The sequence below is a fragment of the Chiloscyllium punctatum genome, chromosome 46, assembly GCF_047496795.1.
Source record: "Chiloscyllium punctatum isolate Juve2018m chromosome 46, sChiPun1.3, whole genome shotgun sequence".
Taxonomy (NCBI): domain Eukaryota; kingdom Metazoa; phylum Chordata; class Chondrichthyes; order Orectolobiformes; family Hemiscylliidae; genus Chiloscyllium; species Chiloscyllium punctatum.
In genome coordinates this window covers 49256987-49278446 of record NC_092784.1, presented here as the reverse complement: position 1 = coordinate 49278446, position 21460 = coordinate 49256987, and the positions used below count along the sequence as shown (strand labels likewise).

At 46.4% G+C, this 21460-nt stretch overlaps 1 protein-coding gene across 1 annotated transcript in view; it reads right to left on the bottom strand.

Moving 5' to 3' along the window:
* Positions 1 to 21460, bottom strand: part of LOC140468019 (phospholipid phosphatase 3-like) — an 84920-nt gene that overhangs the window by 26221 nt on the left and 37239 nt on the right. The window contains exon 2 of the mRNA XM_072564168.1: positions 11764 to 11921. Coding sequence (XP_072420269.1) covers positions 11764 to 11921 — 158 coding nt within the window. The remainder of the gene's footprint in view (positions 1 to 11763; positions 11922 to 21460) is intronic.

The window sequence follows — 21460 nt, the reverse complement described above, 5'->3', positions numbered from 1 at the left end:
TTTGTATAGAATTCAGATTTCATCAGAGCAGGTTTGAAACAACTCTATGTTTGTTCCAAACCTACGAAGAACATTAAGAAACAAACAGGAGCACTCCGTTTCGTTCTTTGAGCCTGTTCCGCACATCATTGTGATGATGGCTCATCTTTTACTTCAGCTCCACTTTCTTAAGTCGTCCATCCTGAACAATCGCTAGATTTGAGGCTTGGACATACCGTACCAGCGTACAAATTAGCACCTCCTTCTGTCTCTCGAGCCCACTCCACCATTCAATCAGAGCATGGCCGATGGAATACTCCACATTCCTGCCTATCGCTGATAAACCTTCACCCTGACGCTTATCGGGAATCTATCTACATCTGCCTTGAAAATATTCAAAGACTCTGTTTCCGCTGTCTTTTGAGGAAGACAGTTCCAAAGACTCTCAAATTTTATTCCGAGATTCTTGTCCCCAGTCAGGAGAAACATCGTCCTCATCAGACATTTTCAGAATTGTATGCTTCAAATAAAATATCTTTAATTTTTCTAAATTCTATGGAATACAGGCTGGGTCCACTCAACCCCCCCACCCCCACCTCCCCTCACAGGACAATCCTCTCATCCCTGGAATCAGTTGAATGAACATGTGTTGCATTCCCTCCAAGGCTAATACGTTCTATAGGGAGAAAAACATAAGGTCTCATTTTCCTGGTGGGCTTGCTGATCCTGACCCTGACAGAACTGTTCACAAACGTTCAAGGAACGAGTTCAGTGTCATAGCTGTCAATTGCCTTGAATGAACTCTTGTCAATCGGCTGGTCCAACATTGACTGCTTGTGGGATCTTGCTGTGTAAAAGATTGGCTGTGGCATTTGACTGCTTAAGTGGATGTGCTTTGGAAAGTGATTCATTAGGGGCTCGTGACATCTGGAAGTATGGAAAGCTGTAGAAATGCAAATTGCTTTTCTTTGCTCATCAACAAAATAATTTCAACCCAGGACCTTTTAAATTGTGGAATTTTGACAGACCCCTCATGTCAGATATTTGTGGTTAATGCAATCATCTGGATAGCTTGACAAATCTCTTCCTGATCACACAAGTCCGACTCACCCACTGCATCATCAGTCTGCAGATTCGATGGAAAAAGTCATAATTTTCTCCAAAGTCACTCTGACTGCATTTAGTTCAGCTACTCCTGACCGACGAGCAGCCCCTGAGCATGCAACTGCTTCCATGTGCTGCTGAAGTTGCTAATTAATGCAATGTGTCAATATCCCTCTTCCGTTAGAAATGTACATGACCTCATCAGTTATGGATCATGAACTGCTTACTCAAGGGGCAATCTTCAACATTTCACTGGCCCTTTGATTCCAGTTCGCAATTGTAAGCCTTTCAAAGTACAAGGGGATTATTTGTACAACAGTGAGATTTATGGTTTATCCTTTCGACGAGGGGAGGAGATGCCAGCGCGAACCTGCATTACTCAGCAGATTCTGATACCCAGTAAAATCTGTGATAAATACTTACCCTACACACAATCAGTAGCTTCTTCCCCTACCCGGTCCCTTCATCAAACAATGAAAGCAAATTGTATTTTGAACATTATCTCCGTCAGAGGGTAAAGTCAGGAGGGAAATTTTGTCATTCAATTGCCTTGAATCTGTAGGTGATTTTGATTCCTTACTTCAGTAAACATTATGGGAAGGATCATCCAGGTTGGGATTGAAGACAGATGGAACTTGAAAATACCTGTGCCAGCAATTTTTGGAGACGCCATATTTGGGTTCGGAAAGGGTCAGAGACGGGCAACACGACAGGATAGGGTTATCAACCAGGTAACCAAAGCCAAATTGGGATCATCCAGTCAACCTCCAGTTAACAGATGCAAGGATTTGATAGAACACAGCTTCTCAGCCTGGAAGTGTCCACCCAATGGTAGGATGAGCGTGCCCTGACACCAGGCAAGCTAACACACCCTCCCTATCTCCCTGCGTTGGTGTGTGGCCACTCTATAGACAGGATTTGGAGACGCTCATGTTGGATTGTGGTATACAAAGTTAAAAATCACATAACGCCAGGTTATAGTCCAACAGGTTTATTTGGAAGCCCTAGCTTTCGGAGCTAGTTTTCAGAGTTTTCAAAAGCTAGTGCTTCCAAATAAACCTGCTGGACTATAACCTGGTGTTGTGTGATTTTTAACTCTATAGACGCGTCCCACCTCCACCCCACCACACAACAGTGACTTGGATGCTTTTCTTATTTAAACTGGCCAATACACTCTGATCGCCAGCATCTGCAGTCCTCACTTTCTCTTGCCCCTTTGACGTCTTTGCCTTATGCTGCAGGCTGTTCTCTCAAGCTGTGATTGATTGTGCAACGTCAAGAGCCAACTGGCTGCCCTTCACTGGGCAGGGAAACTGTACCCAAGTCAAATGTGGGGGCAGTCCAGTCACTGTCCCTGAGAGTGACAACTTCTCCGGCTGGAGTGTTTGCATGTGTGTGTCAAGACCCAGCAACAGTCTCCAATCCTGGAGTCCCAAATTGAAATTCCAGCCCTAATTTATGCACCAGCCTCTGCTTTTGAATATGTCTTCACCGCCCCTCAGTCTTCACCTCAATAAATATTCTAGCTCTTTTCGATTCACTGCAAATCAACTTTGTCTTGAAGGACTCATTTGTTTGATCTCTCACACGGCCTAAGCTGTTAATTTTGCATTTTAGATTAGATTACCTACTGTGTGGAAAGGCCCTTCAGCCCAACCAGTCCACACCGACCCTCCGAAGAGTAATCCACCCAGACCCATTTCCCTTCTGACTAATGCACCTAACACTACGTGCAGACTCCACACAGACAGTTGCTCGAGGCTGGAGTCGAACCTGGGACCCTGGTGCTATGAGGCAGCAGGGCTAACCACTGAGCCATTATGGATAGCTAACTCTGGTTGGACAATCGAGAGGTTCCATTCATATTTATATCACTTGGTGATTGAATCCTTTTCTGCATACTACTCCCCACATTATTTCCTTCAATGAGTGTTTTACTATAGTTCGGTTAAATAGGAACCATGGAACATGTTTAACAAAGTGGTTACTGTTTATGCGTTAATGCCCACAAGGAGGATGTTAGAATGGTGGGACATCACACCAGAGTCACCCAGTATCTCCATTCCCAACAGGCTTTGTTGGAAATGATTAGGAACAGGATTCTTGGCTGATTTCCGACTCTCAGCCAGAGGTACATAAAGCAACTCTCGTATAGCCCATGAGCACTGATCAGTGAACTGAGCATTGAATCTCTGAAACTTGTGTTAACTCCTACAGCCACTGGGGTTTCAGATTTTCTCTCTTTCTGTTTTCTGCTACACCTTTGGCCAACGAGAGCAATGCTTACACTGAGCGGCGGAACGAGAAAGTGATAGTTCAAAGGTTATGTGACATATGGTAAAAACAATGACTGCAGATGCTGAAAACCAAATACTGGATTAGTGGTGCTGGAAGAGCACAGCAGTTCAGGCAGCATCCAACGAGCAGCTGCTCGTTGGATGCTGCCTGAACTGCTGTGCTCTTCCAGCACCACTAATCCAGTATGTGACATATGGGCCTAGTTATGGGTCTAGCTGTGGCCAATGTTTCTGAATTGGCATATCGCCTTTGTGTAGTCTGCCGATTTGGGAAGGTATTGCATCTTCTCAATGCAGCAACACACCGAGTGAAAGAAACCTCTCTGTCAGTCTCTCTGCCAATTTCCAGCTGGCAGGCAGCAACACACTGACTCAGCACTAACAGAGTCGCACGTTTGATAGGAATCAACTCAATCGGCTCACTGCTTGTTCCCTGGAGTTGACTCCTCAGCCTCTTTGCAGGTTGTGGACAAATGAATTCTGAGCCAGAAATACACTGTGTGACCCACACGTGGCTCTATATCCCATGTCATACAGACTGTAAACAGATATCCTCTGAATGGTAACCCAACAATGATCAAATCTGAGCAAGAGTCCAACACTGTATCCCATAGCCTTCCAAGAGCCTGGGGGCAGTTAGCACGGTTGGCTGGACGATGAGGGCATGGGTGCAGACCAAAGCCAACAGCATGGGGTCAATCCCTAAACCAGCTGTCAGAGTTCATGGAGGCTGTGGTTTGGCACTTTACCCCAACCTTGTGGTTTTGTTAGCCTCAAATTGCACATGACTAATTGTCTCTCTCTCTCTCTCTCTCTCTATCTATCTACAATGGAGAGAGATGCCAATGGTTCTATGGAACTGTGATTCCTTACATTCAAGATAAAGATGAAAATGAACCTCAGAAAACCACCAGACACACACACCAGAGACAGTTGCGCAGGCAACTGTCCATATGATGGGCAACTCCATCCACCGCTAAAGTAAATGAGACCTTCGCAAACGATCAGTTAATTCATCAGAGCCCTAACTGGACCAGCTGCACAAATGTTACAGAGAAAGAGCAAATCAGAGGCTGGGCAATCTGAAACATGTGACTCCCTGACTTCCCAAAACCTGTCCACCGTCTACAAAGACACAAAGCACAAATCCACTTGATTGGTTGAGAGCGACCCTCAACCACACCACAACATCCTCCAAGACAATGGAACACACCTTCAAAATTCCAGAAAACTCCTGTCCCTGGTGGTGGAATTCTCTGTCGCCTTTGTGAATCACACGAAGGTGTGGGGAATGGGGGCTCAAAAATAGTTGAAACGCACAATTCGATGACTCCACAGCAGCGTTGAGGTGCTGGTGTCTTGTGTTCTGATTTGCAAGAGCACGACGAACAGCCTTGCTGAAGCAGAGAATTCAAGGGGGAATAAATGCAACAGGGAAGGTGAGCCCTGATACTGCCTCAGCTCATAGCTCTGACCGCCAAGTTCAGGAGCTGCAGGGCACTGACCTTTCGAGGTTGATCCTGCCCAGCATGCATCTGACTTCTGAGCAAAGGCAGACCTAATGAGTCCCCCCTCACCTCCCCTTGCACATTGTCAGAACAGAGGGACATACACGCTTTGAGGCACATGTGAACACTCAACAAACAACCCAAAGCTGATGGGGCAGAGTTTGATAGCTATTGTGGGAGAGTCAAAGTCGTCGAGTTGTAACTGGGATTTTCCTTGCTCCCGTTCACTTGGTACAGTTTACATTACATATACGAATTCTGAAAATTATTCCACAATGCTGGGAATGCTGATAAGACTCTCATCTCGCTAAATCCTCTCAAATAACTACATCACCAAAGCATTCTCGTGCACAGGAAGCCCTGAAACCAGGTACTATATGTTTAGGCTAAAAATATATCCAGTTCCAAATGCTGCAAATGTTTACCTTCACTGTCAGCTTGGAAGTAACCACTGTGCTCCTACATATTGGGTCACAGACTGCAGCTCAGACGCCACTGAATCCCAGAAACGATGTCTTGCTGAATTAATGACAATTCAGTCAAAAAGGTTAACTTGCTAAATTATGATTATGAATTACATTTCAGAAGTACCTCGTCGTTTATAAAATGTAACGGGACTTCCCAAGGTTGTGAAAGACGCTTTCAAACTAAAAGTCCTTCTTTCTCTCACTTTGGACGCTGCAGCAACTCCCAAAGCCCTGATTTCCATCACCAGCATTTACTACGTGTGTGTTTAAGACAGGTAGATATGTTCTTGACTAGTAAAGGCATCAATGGTTAAGGGGAGAAGGCAGGAGAATGAGGTTGAGAAACATGTTAGCTGTGATCAAATGGCACAGCAGATTTGATGGCCTAAATCTACTCCCATATCAAAACTAGAGGGCATAGGTTTAAGGTGAGAGGGGAAAGACTTAAAAGGGACCTGAGGGGTAACATTTTCACACAGAGGGTGGTGTGTGTGTGTGGAATGAGCTGCCAGAAGAAGTGGTGCAGGCTGATACAATTACAACATTTAAAAGCGTCTGGATGGGTATATGAATGGGAAGGGTTGAAAGGGATATGGGCCAAATACTGGCAAATGGGACTAGATTAACTTAGGGTATCTGGTTGGCATGGACAAGTTGGAACTAAGCGCCTGTTTCCATGCTGTACAGCTCGAAGACTCTATGGTCTTATGGCAAAGACAGAAAATGCAAGGGAACACCACCACCTTTGGGCTCCTCTTCAAATCAATCTTGCCTCGGACATTCATTACAATCCTATCATCACCAAGTTCAAATCCTAGATCCCCCTACCAAAGGGGTTAGAGGATTGTTGTCACTACATCAACTACTTAAGGTGGTTCACCAGCTCAGTTCTGAGGAACATTAGGCATGAATAATCAGGTATAAATTAAGTAAATTTTTTGGAGACATATAAAAGACAATGTTTCTTTTTGTTTCCTTTTACGTTTGTATGGGATGTGGGCACCACCGGCAAAGCCAACAACATTAGTTGCTTAATTTAGATAAATATGAGGCATTGTATTTGGATAAGACTAACCAGGGCAGGACTTACACACTTAATGGTAGGGCCCTGGAGAGTGTTGTCAAACATAGAGGTGCAGGTGTATAGTTCCTTGAAAGTGGAGTCGCACGAAGACAAGGTGGTGAAGGTGGCATTGGGCATGCTTGCCTTCATTGGGAAGTGCAATGAGTAAAGGAATTGGGAGGTCACGTACAGCTGTACAAGACAGTGGCGAGGCCACATTTGGAATACTGTGCACAATTCTGATCGCCCTGCCAGAGGAAGGATGTTATTAAACTGGAAAGGGAGGACAAAAGATTTCCAAGGATGTTACTGAGACTGGAAGATTTGCGTGAGAAGGAAAGGCGGGATAGACTGGAACATTTCTCCCCTGCAGCGTCAAAGGCTGAGAGGTGGCTTTATAAAGGTTTAGAAAACCATGAGGGTCATAGATAAAGTGAATAGACAAACTCTTTTCCCCAGGGTATGAAAGTCCAAACCTAGAGGGCATAGGTCTAAGGTGAAAGGGGGAAGATTTAAAATGGATCTGAGGGGTAACGTTTTCACACAGAGGGTGGTGTGTTCTGGTTGTATGTTTGTTCGCTGAGCTGGTAGGTTTGGTTACAGACCTGTTTCATCGTCGCGCTAAGTAACATCATTAGTGAGCCTCTGGTGAAGCACTGGTGCTCTGTCCCACTTTCTATTTGTGTGTCTTGGTCTCTTAAAATGGGTGATAACATTTCCAGTTCTTATCACCCACCTTAAGAGACCCAGACACATAAATAGAAAGCGGGACAGAGCACAAGGTGGCGTTTGGTATGCTTTCCTTTATTGATCAGAGTATTGAGTACAGGAGTTGGGAGGTCACGTTGTGGCTGTTATAGGCTGTTGGTATATTGTGTGCAATTCTGGTCTCCTTCCTATCGGAAAGATGTTGTGAAGCTTGAAAGGATTCAGAAAGGATTTACGAGGATGTTGCCAAGGTTGGAGGATTTGAGCTACAGGGAGAGGCTGAACAGGCTGGGGCTGTTTTCCCTGGAGCATCGAAGGCTGAGGGGTGACCTTATAGAGGTTTATAAAATCATGAGGGGCATGGATAGGATAAATAGACAAAGTCTTTTCCCTAGACTGGGGGAGTCCAGAATTAGAGGCCATAGGTTTAGGGTGAGAGGGGAAAGATATAAAAGAGACCTAAGGGACAGCTTTTTCACACAGAGAGTGGTATGTGTATGCAATGAGCTGCCAGAGAGTGTGGTGAAGGCTGGTACAATTGCAACATTTAAGAGGCATCTGGATCGGTATATGAATAGGAAGGGTTTGGAGGGATATGACCAGGTGCTGACAGGTGGGACTAGATTGGGTTGGGATATCTGGTCGGCATGGACGAGTTGGGCCGAAGGGTCTGTTTCTGTGCTGTACATCTCTATGACTCTATGACCAGCGCTTCTCCAGAGGCTCACTGATGACGTTACCACGGCGATGAAACAGGTCTGAACACAAACCTACCGGCTCAGCGAGCAAACTTACAACCAGAACCCCAACCTGAGCTACAAATCTCCTCCAAAATCACAGGGTGGTGTGTATATGGAATTTGCTGCCAGAGGAATTGGTAAAGGCAGGTGCAATTACAACATTTAAAAGACATTTGGACAGGTACATGGATAGGAAAGGTTTCGAGGGATATGAGCCAAATGCAGGCCGATAGGAGTAGTTCAGTTTCGGAAATCTGGTCAGCATGGATGGGTTGGGCTGAAGTGCCTGTTTCAGTGCTGTATGACTATGACTGACTGGCTCTGTGAACCTTACAACAATACGGACATTATTATAGGAGCTTTTAATTTCAGATTTTCTTGAACTTAAATTCCCTTATCTGTTATGGTCAGATTTCGACATGAGCCTAATGTTCCAGATTATTAGTTGAGTGACATTACCACGATGCCACTGCCTCTATTTAATTAATGGCTAATGTAAAAAAAAATGTACAACTTCATAATGGTTCCCAAAAACAATCCCTCCAAAATAAAGTGCAAGAGAAAACTGTAGTCCCTTTAATAACATTCAGCCAAGAGATTGGAATTGAAGAGAGTTTGGTAAAATATTTTAATCTCGTTCATTAAGACACCCCAATGGAATGTCACACACTTAGTCTATTATTTTGGTCTCACTGTTTAGTAATAATCTCTGCTGATTTAATTAAACCGAAAACCAACTTGTGCAACACTAATTGCCCACATTAAGCCATGTACCTTAAATGGAATGATTCCCCCAGTCAGCATCAACAGCCAGAACAAATACCATTTCCTTATTTCTCTCTGGGACTCATACAATCCTCCAGGTTTTGTGACAACACTCACAGGGTTAACGTAATTGCACTTAGATGATTTTCCAGCATCTGTTCCCCATCAAACGACATCTTTATATAACCTTGTGTTAAGATTAACCTCTAATCAGATTGGACAGATGTTCCATATTTCCATTTAAGCAGGTCTTGTTAAAGTTCCCATAAATTCTGCTACTCTCTTATAGGGACTGGGCAGTGTATGTACTATAGATTTTGGGGAATGAACATCAAAGGAGTTGATAACCTTAGTGCTTTCTTCTTGTTTCTTATCTCTCTTATTGTTCTAATTCTTGATACTGGTGCTCGACTTTCTCTGTGTTACCTCCTATTCAGTCTTTCAAGAGTTTGATTCAAGATTTACTTTGTACTGGCCTTCTGTCAAAGTAAAGTGAATTCCTATTTATATCTGGACAGTTTCTATCACACTGCTAACGGTGGCTGTGCCTTCAGTTCTGGAAATCCCTCTCCATACCTTGCTGAGGCTCAGTCTCCCTTTACTCCAATCTGACACTTGTTAAAACCCACTCCTTTGACTGAGATTTTGGTCACCTGACCTAATCTTTGCTGATGTCATGGTGTGAAGCGACTTGGGAACATGTTAAACGTATAAACGTAAGTTGCTCTTGAAAGAGCTGATATTATCGTTAGGCTGCATCCTCTTAACTGTCCTTTACAACGTATTGGTCCCCATTCTATCATAAAGCCCTTAAAGTCGGTGACCTTCCCCAGCTCCCTGTCCTGATGCAGAGCAGGTTAGTGTTTCTGAGTGGGATTGTGCTATGAATTGAATATTAATCAGACAGTTAAAAAAAATACTGTGAATGCTGGAAATCTGAGGGGAGGCTAACCTGAAATGTTTAATGGTTCCTAGGCCTGGTGAGCTCTACCAGCGTTTTCCGTATTTATTTCAGATCTCGAGCATCTGCAATTGTTTGCCTGTCACAGGATAGTACAGCACTGGAGGAGGCCATTCAGCCCAACCAGCTCGGGCAAGGACCAATCTGGTTAGTTCCATTCTCTGGATTGTTTTTTGTATTCCTACATCTTTCTTTTAAATATTTACCTAATTCCTTTTTTTCTTTTGGAAGCAGTAACATTAGCCACTGCCCTGTGAGGCAGCACATTGCAAATCCCAAGCACTCAGTATATAGGTTTGTCTTCTTGTCGCCTGCTCGCTGTTCCACCTTCCCACCTAACCAGCTGTCTCAGTTAGTTGAAGATTCACTAGGCTCGGAAGAGGCTAGTATTCTCAGAGACGCAGATACAAGGGAGTGTACAAACATGGCACTATAAGTAACTGCTGGTGTGTAATGCAGTGCTCCCAAGCAGACTGACATCTGAGCAACAACAGCCTGATGTACCACATTGTTCTAGCTTTCAATTCCAGAGCTCTCTTCTCCTCAGTTACTCACTGCAGGTGAGTATACCCATACTCATTTGGGGTGGCACGGTGGCTCAGTGGTTAGCACTGGTGTCTCACAGTACCAGGGACCTGGGTTCGATTCCTGCCTCGGGAGACTGTCTGTGTGGAGTTTGCACATTCTCCCTGTGTCAGTGTGGGTTTCCTCCTGCTGTCCAAAGATGTGCAGGTCATGGTGAATTGGCCATGCTAAAATTGCCCACAGTGCTCAGGGATATGTAGGTTAGGTGCATTAGTCAGGGGTAAATGTAGAATAGTAGGGAAATGGGTCTGGGTGGGTTACTCTTTGGAGGGCCAATATGGTCTTGGGCTGAAGGGCCTGTCCCCACACTGTAGGGATTTAATTCTATTCTATACTGAGTACAAGCTGCTGTTTCCCAAAGCTGTTTATGTAATTTAGGGTGGTACGGTGGCTCAGTGGTTAGCACTGCAGCCTCATTGCCAGGGACCCAGGTTTGATTCCACCCTCTGGGGACTGTCTGTGGGGACTTTGCACATTCTCCCAGTGTCTATGTAGGTTTCCTCCAAAGATGTGCAGGTTAGGTAGATTGGCCATGCTAAATTGCCCCATAATGTGCAGGCTAGATGGACTGGCCTTGGTAAATGCAGGATTACCCCTAGGGTAGGGGGAGTGGGTCTGGGTGGGATGCTCGTCGGAGGGTTGGTGTGGACTTGATGGGCCGAATGATTCAAAGAATTTATCTGGACGTTACTCCAAGACCCAGAGAGCGAGAGTCTCCCCCAGGGATGGTGCATTACTCTGAGGTTTCCTCTCTATGTAAATGCAATTCCTCACCATCACCACCCCCTGAAGACAGACCTTCCCTTAGCAACAGAGTGTGTGACTGAATTCTCCTAGGATTAGGTCTATAGGGACACTATTTCACTCCTGTAAGACAAAGCCCAATCCTCACCCAACAGCTGCCCTCATTAATAAATTCTGAGGAAGGGTCACTCAATCTGAAATGTTAACTCTGATTTCTCTCTGCTGCCAGACCTGCTGAGCTTTTCCAGCAACTTCTACTTTTTCCTCCATTAATACTTTGTGCTCCCACGCCAAATTCAACCCAGCTGCTATTTTTGGTCACTGTTAAACAGATATGTTTGCTATCTATATATCCATTTTCTTTCATTTGTTTCTCAGTATTTAGTCAAGGGGTCTCTGAAACTGCAACCAGATCTCCTGTTAGTTCCTCTGCCCAGTGCTCTCTGTTTTGTGTCACACTACAACCAATAGTACAAAGTTCCCAACGCACTTTGTTTCTCCTTCACATGACGTGGAAAGACAGATTGTACTCCTTAGAAACAAATCTAACAACCTGCTACACCAACCTGCTATACAGAGTTTGTCCTCAAGTGATCAATCACTTTGGGATGGATTTGAGGTGAATTTGCCGCGGATGGAATTGAGGATCGACTTTCCACCAAATGGGACTGACATCGATGTTTACCGTTGGATGACGTGACTGATTCCTCCCCCTGTCCAAATCCCCAATGGTGACTTCACAACTTCCCTTTTGGCCAAGAATAGATTGCTCGTGCAAAGATCAAAGATCGATAGAGAGATTTGAAACAGAAGGACCGTGCAGAATAAACACACAAACTTACCGCAACAACCGTGATCAGGATGCCTGCGGTGCACAGCACAGGGTCACTGATGGTCTCCTCTTTCTTGAGTGGGTAACCGATGCTCTCGTCGTTACAGTAAAAACCCCGGCGGTATGGTTTGACAGCATTGAACTCCACCATGAAGAAGGGAAGGGAAGCTGGAAGAGACAAAACAGCTAAAATGAACATGTACATAATTCTTTGAAGTCTGCATCACATGTAGAGTGGGTGGATAAAAAGGCGATTGGCACACTTGCCTTCATTGCTCAGTCCTTTGAGTACAGGAATTGGGACATTATGTTGAGGTTGTTCAGGACATTGGTGAGACCTCTTCTGGAATACTGTGTCCAGTTCAGATCTCCCTGTCATAGGAAGGAGATGATTAAACTGGAGAGGGTTCAGAAGAGATTTACTGGGATGCTGCCAGGTATGGAAGGCTCGAGTTATAAAGAAAGGCTTCAATGGGCCTTTTCTATGTTTTTTTACTGGAGTGTAGAAAGTTGAGAGGTGACCTTATAGAGGTTTATAAAATCATATAGACAGGGCTAATGATAGGTTTCTCTTCCCTAGAACGGGGGATTTAAAGACAAGGGGGCACATATTTAAGGTGAGAAGGGAGAGATTTAAAACAGACATGATCAGCAAATGTTTTATACAAAAGGTGGTTCATGTGTGGAATGAACTTCCTGAGGAAGTGGTGGATGTGGGTACAGTTAAACATTTGGATAAATACATGAATGGGAAAGGTTTGGAGGGATATAGGCCAGGAGCAGGAAGGTGGGTCTAGTGTAGTTTGGGATGATGTTTGGCATGTACTGGTTGGAGTCTGTTTCTGTGTTGTCTGACAACTTGGAAATGAAGAATTACCTTTGCTTCTACACGCTATTGGATTCTGTAGAAGTGCATTGTATGAATAGATTACCCTTTTGGTCCTTCCCTCTCCATCCTCCTGCTGCTTCCTTGCTGACAGCTCATTATATCTTTCAGTTATGACAGTTTTGACAAAACATCATCATTCTGAATCACTAACTCTGTTCCTCTTTCCACAGACACTGGTGACCCACTGACTCTCTTCAGTTTTCACAATATGAATGGATCAACAGGGGATCTATGCAGCAATATTGGAACTTGCTCAGTTATTGGCTAGTAGAAGTTTCCACACATCTACTTGAAGGATGGATTTGCTGTTCACTAAAGCCCAACGTCAGGCACATCCAGTTTGGCTGCAGTAAAGGAAATCTGCTCTCTCTCAACTTTAGGAAAATCTTTCTTCTCTTTCCCCATAAACTTCATCAGAGAACAATTGTCTTCCAAAAGTCACCCCTTCTCTAACTCACTGCTCAGGGATTGCTACTCTCATTCAGCCACTCAAAACATTTTATGGCATTATTAAAGGTGTTAAAGAAATACAATCATGACAATTTGAAAAGTAGAAATAGAACTATTTTCTGGATGTACGTTTGCTCAGTGAGCTGGAACGTTCATTCTCAGATGTTTTGTCACCATGCTAGGTAACATCATCAGTGAAGCGCTGGTGTTAAGTGACCCACTTTCTATTCATGTTTAGGTTTCCTTGGCTTGGTGATGTCATTTACGGTGTTGATGTCATTTCCTGTTCTTTTTCTCAGTGGTAAACAGGTTCCAAGTTGACGAGTTTGTTGATAGAGTTCTGGTTGGAATGCTATGCTTCTAGGAATTCTTGTGCATGTCTCTGTTTGGCTTGTCCTAGGATAGATGTGTTGTCAAAACATACGAGAACTATTTTCATTCCAGCTCAGGAATTGTTTTCCTTTAGATGTTTTATGCATATTACAAAAACAATTAGAAGATTAGAATGGTGATCCATGGTATTACTGATTCTGCCATGGTTATTCTCACATCCAATGTGAAACAGCTAACTACCCACAGTTGCTTTTCTCAATCAACCTCATGCTATACAATTGTCTGCTCTACTAGTTGCTCATGGCCTACAGTAGAACTGGAGTGGGACACTGAGGCTGCTATACTGTCTTGTTAAAGCTACACTTTAAATATTTAACCCCAGCTTGCCTGGACCATGCAGTAGGGACTTGCTTCCAAACTTGACCGTCAGGCAGAAGATACCGAAACGTGAGCACACTGACCAAGAACAGCGTCTTCCCTGTTGCTATTAGACTGCTGAATGGATCTCTCTAACTTCACATTTAATGTTAATCTTGTTTTAGTACACCTCTGAAGCAGTTGTAACCTCAAATGCCACACTCTGCCTAAGTGCCCTATGATCTGCATGTCCTTGTTTGTTATGGTCTGCCTGTACCGGTCGCAAAACAAAGCTTCTCACTGTATTTAGGTACACGTCACAACAATAGATCAAATCAAATTAAATCAGAATGTTTAGAGGGAGTCGGGGTGACCAGACATTGCGGGTCTATGCGTCGCTCCTAGTTACAGCCAAACCCCGTGATGAGTACTATCTCTGAAAGACTAAGGTGTTAGATTGAGGCGGAGGACAGATCTATTTGTCTCTGGGGCGGGGGAAGGCAGGATGAACAAACAGAATGAAAGAATGAGCTGGAAGGAAGCAGGCACAAACACAGAAAATACAACTGGCCCAGTGCCGTGGTGTAGGAACTGTGGTACAGTGTCAAGCCAAACCAGTTGAAAGCATGCCTCGAATCCCCATCTCTGCTACTGCCCAGAGGGTGAATGGAGGTGTATTCAAATCCCCACACTACCTTGCCAATCTTTACATCTGTAATCTCCTCTGGCAATGCTCCGAGATCTCTGCACTGCTCCTACACTGACCACACTTTAATCACTCCACTATATGTGGCCGTGCCTTCAGCTGCTTTGGCCCTAAGCTCTGGAAAACATTCCCTAAAGCTGTCTTTTTCTCCAAACTTCTCTTGACCCCCCTCTCTCTCTCTCTCTCTCTCTCTCTCTCTCCTGCATGCCAACCCCTTTTTTCAACGTTGCGATCATCAGCACAAAGACCTCCTCTTGTGACTGCTGTCAAATGCCATGGGATATCTTATTGTGTCTGGGGGCACGAGTTAAACACAAGTCCTTGTTTTTGTTGTGCCCTAGTGAAAATACTGCCAGGCCTCACCGAAACAACAGGCCAAATTAAATCTGGGTTATGTCTGTCCCATCAGACCAGGCAAGATTCCAAGCCTTCTATCTCTCAGGAACATTCCTTTTTGCCTTGCCTTTCAAGCTCAATCTTTCTGTTGTTTTCTATAAATCCACACACATCTGCAATCCAGACTTTGCACCCCCCCCCCAATTACAGAACCGAGCTGCTTGTGTGTGAAATTATTTACTGCTGGAGGACAGTATCAAGTTTAAAAACTGACAAAGAATGCTGCATTTTAAAAGAAATTCTCTCTCACTCTCTTTCGGTCTTCCTGCCCTGGTTGTTGTCAGGGGAGATTGCCCGGAGAAATTCTCCACAACTGGCATTTCTGGTCAATCCAAAGTCAGGAAATATGGACTGTATGGGCGGGTTGGGAAGTGTCAATGTTCACTTCCTTCGAGTTGGAATGTCTCATAGTCAGATGGGGAATGAATTAAATTCGACAAAATAATTAAGTCAGAAACATCCCAGGGTCTTGAACTCCTGACCTTCTTGCACATTAATTCTGCCCTGCCCCGGCCCCACGTTGCAATGTGATTTATCCTTAAGCCTTCCTCTCAGACAGGAAAGCAAAACCATGGCTGATGGAGGTGATCAAACTTACATTCAACAGGGGCAATGTGTTTCCACTGGTTGGTGAGTCAATAGCTTAAGAGGGCACCTCTGAAATGTAACTACCAGCACAGGGAGAAAACGGAGTGAGTTTTTGATACATGTCTCACTGAGACACAGTTCAACGAAAATAAAGTTAGATCTGTAACTACTTTCCAGAGAATCAACACGAGGGGAAAGAAACATCAGGGATAGGTGAAATGGAGAGAATGCTGTTCGAGTTCCCTCAGATTGTCAAATGTTCTGGATGACATTGCATTGGTATAGTACAGCTGGCGGCCATTCATCCTGGAGGGTATGCAGCTCTCTGCACAGTCAGCACCATCCCCTTGTACTAGCTCCATAGTGCTGCAAGTGAGTTTTCCCCCAAATGATAATCCAACCTTCTACTGATCTCACTGAGTTTCTCCATTCTCTTATCAATAAAACTGGAACCCATCCAAAGTTTGCCACGACAATGTGTGTGTTTGTGTTTGTGTGAGAGTGAGAGAGCATGTGAGACTGTGTGTGAGAGAGAGAGTGAGAGACTGTATGTCTGTGTGAGAGAGAGCGTGTGAGTGTGTGTGTGTATGTTTGTGTGTGAGTGAGAGAGCATGTGAGACTGTGTGAGAGAGTGAGAGACTGTATGTCTGTGTGAGAGAGAGCGTGTGAGTGTGTGTGTATGTTTGTGTGTGAGTGAGAGAGCATGTGAGACTGTGTGTGTAAGAGAGAGAGCGTGCGAGTGTGTGTGTGTGAGAGAGAGAGAGAGAAAGCGTGAGTGTGTGTGTGAGAGAGAGAGTGCGCGTGAGTGTGTGTATGATATAGAGAGTGCGTGAGTGTGTGTGTGGGTGAGAGTGTGCACACAAGTGTGTGGGGGGCGAGTGTGCAGGAGAGTGTTAGTCTGTGGTGTGTGGGGTGAGCGCACTGCCTTTGAGATCTTGTATGGGTCTAATGGTGTGTACAAAGAAAGAGCACAAAACACAGGGAGCAGGAGGTAGCAGTTTGTTTGAAAGCTGACTTCAAGTGTGAACAGAAAGGGCATTGTTAAATATCAACACAGTTCCTATCTGTGCGACAAGTACAGCAGCTCCATCACATTGTGGCACTTAACAGTGGAAACTAGAAGCACCATTGATTGTACTGAAATGGGGTGGATTGTGCTGCTACAAGGTTCTTCAGTTTGCTGCTGCTTCCCCTCTGCCTTATCCTGAAAAGTCCTGTATCTGTGATCAAGATCAGCTTTGACCCTGGTACAGCAAGTGTTTAGTCTCTGAGTTGAAGGATAACTCAAAGAGTGGGGCAGCAGATAATACAAATATGTTTGAAAAGATGCAGCAAAGGAGACCTGACCATTCCGTACTTCAGAGCTTAGATCTTAGTGTGGGTGTACTGACAGGGACCGTTGCTGTGATGCTGTTCCACGTCTGTCCCCAGGAAAGCCCCACAAGCTCAATCCTGCCAAGGAAATACTTTCTACTGCAGCTCATTTGTCGCAATATTTGTAATTCATCCATACACTTGCTTCCAGTCCCTCACATCACTGTAGTGTTCTTCCATTTCAAAAACCGACTGCTGTTCATCACCTTCTCCAATGGCACTGGCAGCATCACACACAGTTCACAAACCAAAGGCAGTTTTTGCATAGTCTCAGGGAGATATTTCACTAAGAGAACACTGGGCGGGGGGCATGATATACGAGAGACATCAGTGCAGGGGCCACAGACTCGAGATGTAGTAGAGGAATTGTGCCATTCAGCCTGTCGAATCTGCTCTGCCATTCAATCATTTGTTTCTCACCCCCATTCTCCTGTCTTCTCCCTGTAACCCTCGATCCCCTTGCTTATCAGGAAACTATCTGTTTTAAATAACACGCCAGCCTTTCATTTTAAATACACAGCCCTCTGCAGTAATGAATTCCACAGGTTTGCCACCCTCTGACTGAAGAAATTCTTCCTCATTTCAGTTCTAAAGGGTCATCCCGGAGGTTGTGCCCTCAGGTCCCAGTCTCTCCTGCTGGTGGAAACATCTTCTCTGCGTCCACTCTCTGCAGGCCTCTCGGTCCCCCCTCAGCCTCCCAAACTACACTGTGTGCAGAGCCAGAATACTCAAATGCTCCTCATAGGTCAAGCCCTTCACCCAGGGATTAGTCGTGTGAAGCTGCTCTGGACTTGGTCAAACTGACTTGTGATTGTGGAGCGAGCTGGTCCGTGGGAACAAACAAGTTGGCTAAATGTTCTACTGTTCAAACGTTCGTTAGTCTGGGAGGTTCCAACGTTTCAGATCTGAATGCCCAAGGTTTCTTTAAAACACCAGTATGGTCGTTCATTTATCTTGAGAGTAATTCTGAAATGCAGCAGTAGGCATGTCCACAAGTATGTGTGTGAGAGTGAGAGAGTGTGTGTGTATCCGTGTGAGTGTGAGAGACTGAGAGTGAGTGTTGAGTGTGTATCCGTGAGAGAATGTGAGAGACTGAGAGTGAGTGTTGAGTGTGTGTCTGTGTGAGAGAGAGAGTGAGAGAGAGAGTGAGAGAGAGAGTGAGAGAGAGAGTGAGAGAGAGAGTGAGAGAGAGAGTGAGAGAGAGAGTGAGAGAGAGAGTGAGAGAGAGAGAGAGAGTGAGAGAGAGAGTGAGAGAGAGAGTGAGAGAGAGAGTGAGAGAGAGAGTGAGAGAGAGAGTGAGAGAGAGAGTGAGAGAGAGAGAGAGAGAGAGAGAGTGAGAGAGAGAGTGAGTGAGAGAGAGAGTGAGAGGGGAGGACATGGGGATGGGAGGGGGAGTGAGTGAAGATGCTGTTCCTAAAGCCAGTTCTGTGACTGTGGAGGAGGAAGCAGTGAACACAAGCCCACACCATGCAGCTGTGTCATGCATTTGGAAACCATAGACAGAATCTAACTCAAAGCAGCTTCTAATCAAATATTTGTCTGAACACAATATAGCGCATCCCACAATATTTCCCCACACTCCAGAGGAAGATGTGGTTGAACAAAATATGTGTTTACTTCTTTGTTTTCTGGTTATTGGCTGGCTTTGTTTGAAATAAAACAGCAGGCTTGTTTCTATGGTGATATAAATCATTCCAGGACAGCAATGACAGTGACCAGCAGAGCAGTTCCCCAGTTCGGTGATAATGACCACAGCAGCAGTCCCCCAGACCAGTGAGCTCCTGATCCAGCGGTCCCTTGATCCAGCAATCAACCGTCCCAGTGATCACTCGATCCAATCTAGTGATCACTGGGGCCAGAGATCAGCCACCCCAGTGATCGACCAGTATTTAGTCAGAATCACCTGCTTTTCACTCGCTCTGTTGAAGATGCCAATTAATTCTGTGAATTTCTAATTGAAACATATCGTTTGAAATCCAATAGCCAGCTGTAAAATACGACCTGCTCCCCTGTCCTTGCATTAACCTTCAGATTTTACCTGTCAGGCAGTGATCCATCCAAATCCATTTCATTGCAACGATCACTGAACTGTTGAACTGATGCTGGCCTCTTGACGTGATTGAGTAGAATCACGTTTACTGTTGTAATCCTCTTGTTTTTTTAGTAGTTGTCCCTTTAACTCGGCTCAGGCTGTTTCTGAGGTCACATGAATTGGTCAAGGACAGACTGCGCCTTCCCAGCATTCCTCACCAGCCAGGCTCAGTGAGCATGGACTATCTCAGTTACCCCTTGAAAGGGGAGGACAGAGGTATCGGAGCTCAGACGCTCTGGGCTCAAGTCGCACCCGAGGACCTGGCGACCAGGGAGATAGCGTGCTCATTGTATGGAATCTCATCCTGAGCCGAGAGTCGTGAAGCCAAGTGAAGGGTGACCTGGGAAAGTGGACATGGGCCTGGCCTCTGAAGCGGGGGCGGGCGTGGTAACATCTACCTCCCAAGTAAATCCCAACGCACAGAGTCATTACTGCACAAAAGGGGGCTATTTGGTGCATCCACTCCCTACTTACACTACACAGAGGCAGACTCAAACCAAACTACTCAATAAACCTCAAACTGGGTACTGCGTTATCAAAAGGAAAGCAGAGAGGATTTACAAGCCCCAGGATTGGAGTCTTGCCCAGAGTCAAAAATATCTGCTGGACACATGCCCCCCACCCCCCCCCAAAACCACCACCACCACAAAAGGTGTTGTCTATCCTCTTCTCTCTGCCAGCTCACAGTCTCCGTTTCCCCCCACCCCATGCCCAAGACAGTGGGAAATCTCACTCCAGTCGCTGCAGGGAAGGTCTGAGATCAAACCAAGACGTAACCTAGCGACAGACATCTGGGAACAGCTCCATCTCTTTCCTGGAAATTGAGCTGGAACGCAGGGATGGAAAGCTGGATAGAGAGTTATTCCTCTGGGAACTCCAAACCCTCGAGGGTAGCAAACAGTCCCTCGGGCAGAGAGTAAAATCAGCAAAAACCATCTGTAGCAGTGACACACACGACATGTTGTTTTGGCATCGGTGTGAATGTGGACAGCTCAGTAAATAAATCACTGCCTTCTGGATTACTGTGGCATCTAAACAGGGAAGATCTCGGATTCCAGAGATTAACTGACCATCGTCACAGCTTTAATGTGGTTTCATCTGATAGCCCTTCACAGAGGACTATGTCACCTGCCACTATGTTAACTTGCATTCATCTAGCGCCTCTATGGTCATCATGGACCCAGAGCTCTCGAGCCAACAGTTAAGGAAGCATTCTGCTCATAACTGCTATCCCGAAGCCACTACTGCCAGAAACCAGGTGTGGGGAGATGTCCAATGGGAACTGGATGTGGTACCATGATGCCCCTTGCAGTGGAACAGCCCATCAATACTTGTTGTTTCAAAAACTACCCAAAATGGTTCTTTAGTGGAGGATCACCCGTACCCAAGAATTATCAACCAGGGAGGGGAGAGGGCAGAGTGGGAGAGAGGGGAGAGGGGAGGAAGGGGAGGAGAGGAAGGGGAGGAGAGGAGAGGAAGGGGAAAGTAGGGGAGAGGGAAAAGTAGGTGAATGGGGAGGGGGGGGGAGAGGAGAGACAGGAGCAAGAGAGAGGAGAGGAGAAGGGAGGACAGGGCAGGGGGGTGGGGAGGGGTTGAAGAGAACAGAGAGGAGCGGTGAGGTGAGGTAATGGCGGAGTGGAGGGGAGGCGGAGGGGAGTGGTTGAGGGGAGGAGATGAGGAGAGGGGAGGTGGGGAGAAGGAGAGGGGAGAAGAAGGGAGGGGTGGTGAGGGGAAGGAGAGGGGGTGACGAGAGGTGAGGTGAGTTGTGGGGTGGGGAGGAGGGGGGTAGGGGAGAGGGGGTAGGGGAGGAGGAGGAGGAGGAGGAGGAGGAGGAGGAGGAGGAGGAGGAGGAGGAGGAGGAGGAGGAGGAGGAGGAGGAGGAGGAAGAGGAGGAGGAGGAGGAAGAGGAGAGGGGGGGGAAGAGGAGAGGGGGGGGAAGAGGAGAGGGGGGGGAAGAGGAGAGGGGGGGGAAGAGGAGAGGGGGGGGAAGAGGAGAGGGGGGGGAAGAGGAGAGGGGGGGGAAGAGGAGAGGGGGGGGAAGAGGAGAGGGGGGGGAAGAGGAGAGGGGGGGGAAGAGGAGAGGGGGGGGAAGAGGAGAGGGGGGGGGAAGAGGAGAGGGGGGGGGAAGAGGAGAGGGGGGGGGAAGAGGAGAGGGGGGGGAAGAGGAGAGGGGGGGGAAGAGGAGAGGGGGGGGAAGAGGAGAGGGGGGGAAGAGGAGAGGGGGGGGGGAGAGGAGAGGGGGGGGGAGAGGGAGGGGGGGGGGGGAGAGGGGGGGAGGGGGGGGGGGGGAGAGGAGGAGGGGGGGGGGGGGAGAGGAGGGGGGGGAGGGAGAGGGGGGGGGAAGAGGAGAGGGGGGGGGAAGAGGAGAGGGGGGGGAAGAGGAGAGGGGGGGGAAGAGGAGAGGGGGGGGGGAAGAGGAGAGGGGGGGGGGAAGAGGAGAGGGGGGGGGGGAAGAGGAGAGGGGGGGGGAAGAGGAGGAGGGGGGGGGAAGAGGAGAGGGGGGGGGAAGAGGAGAGGGGGGG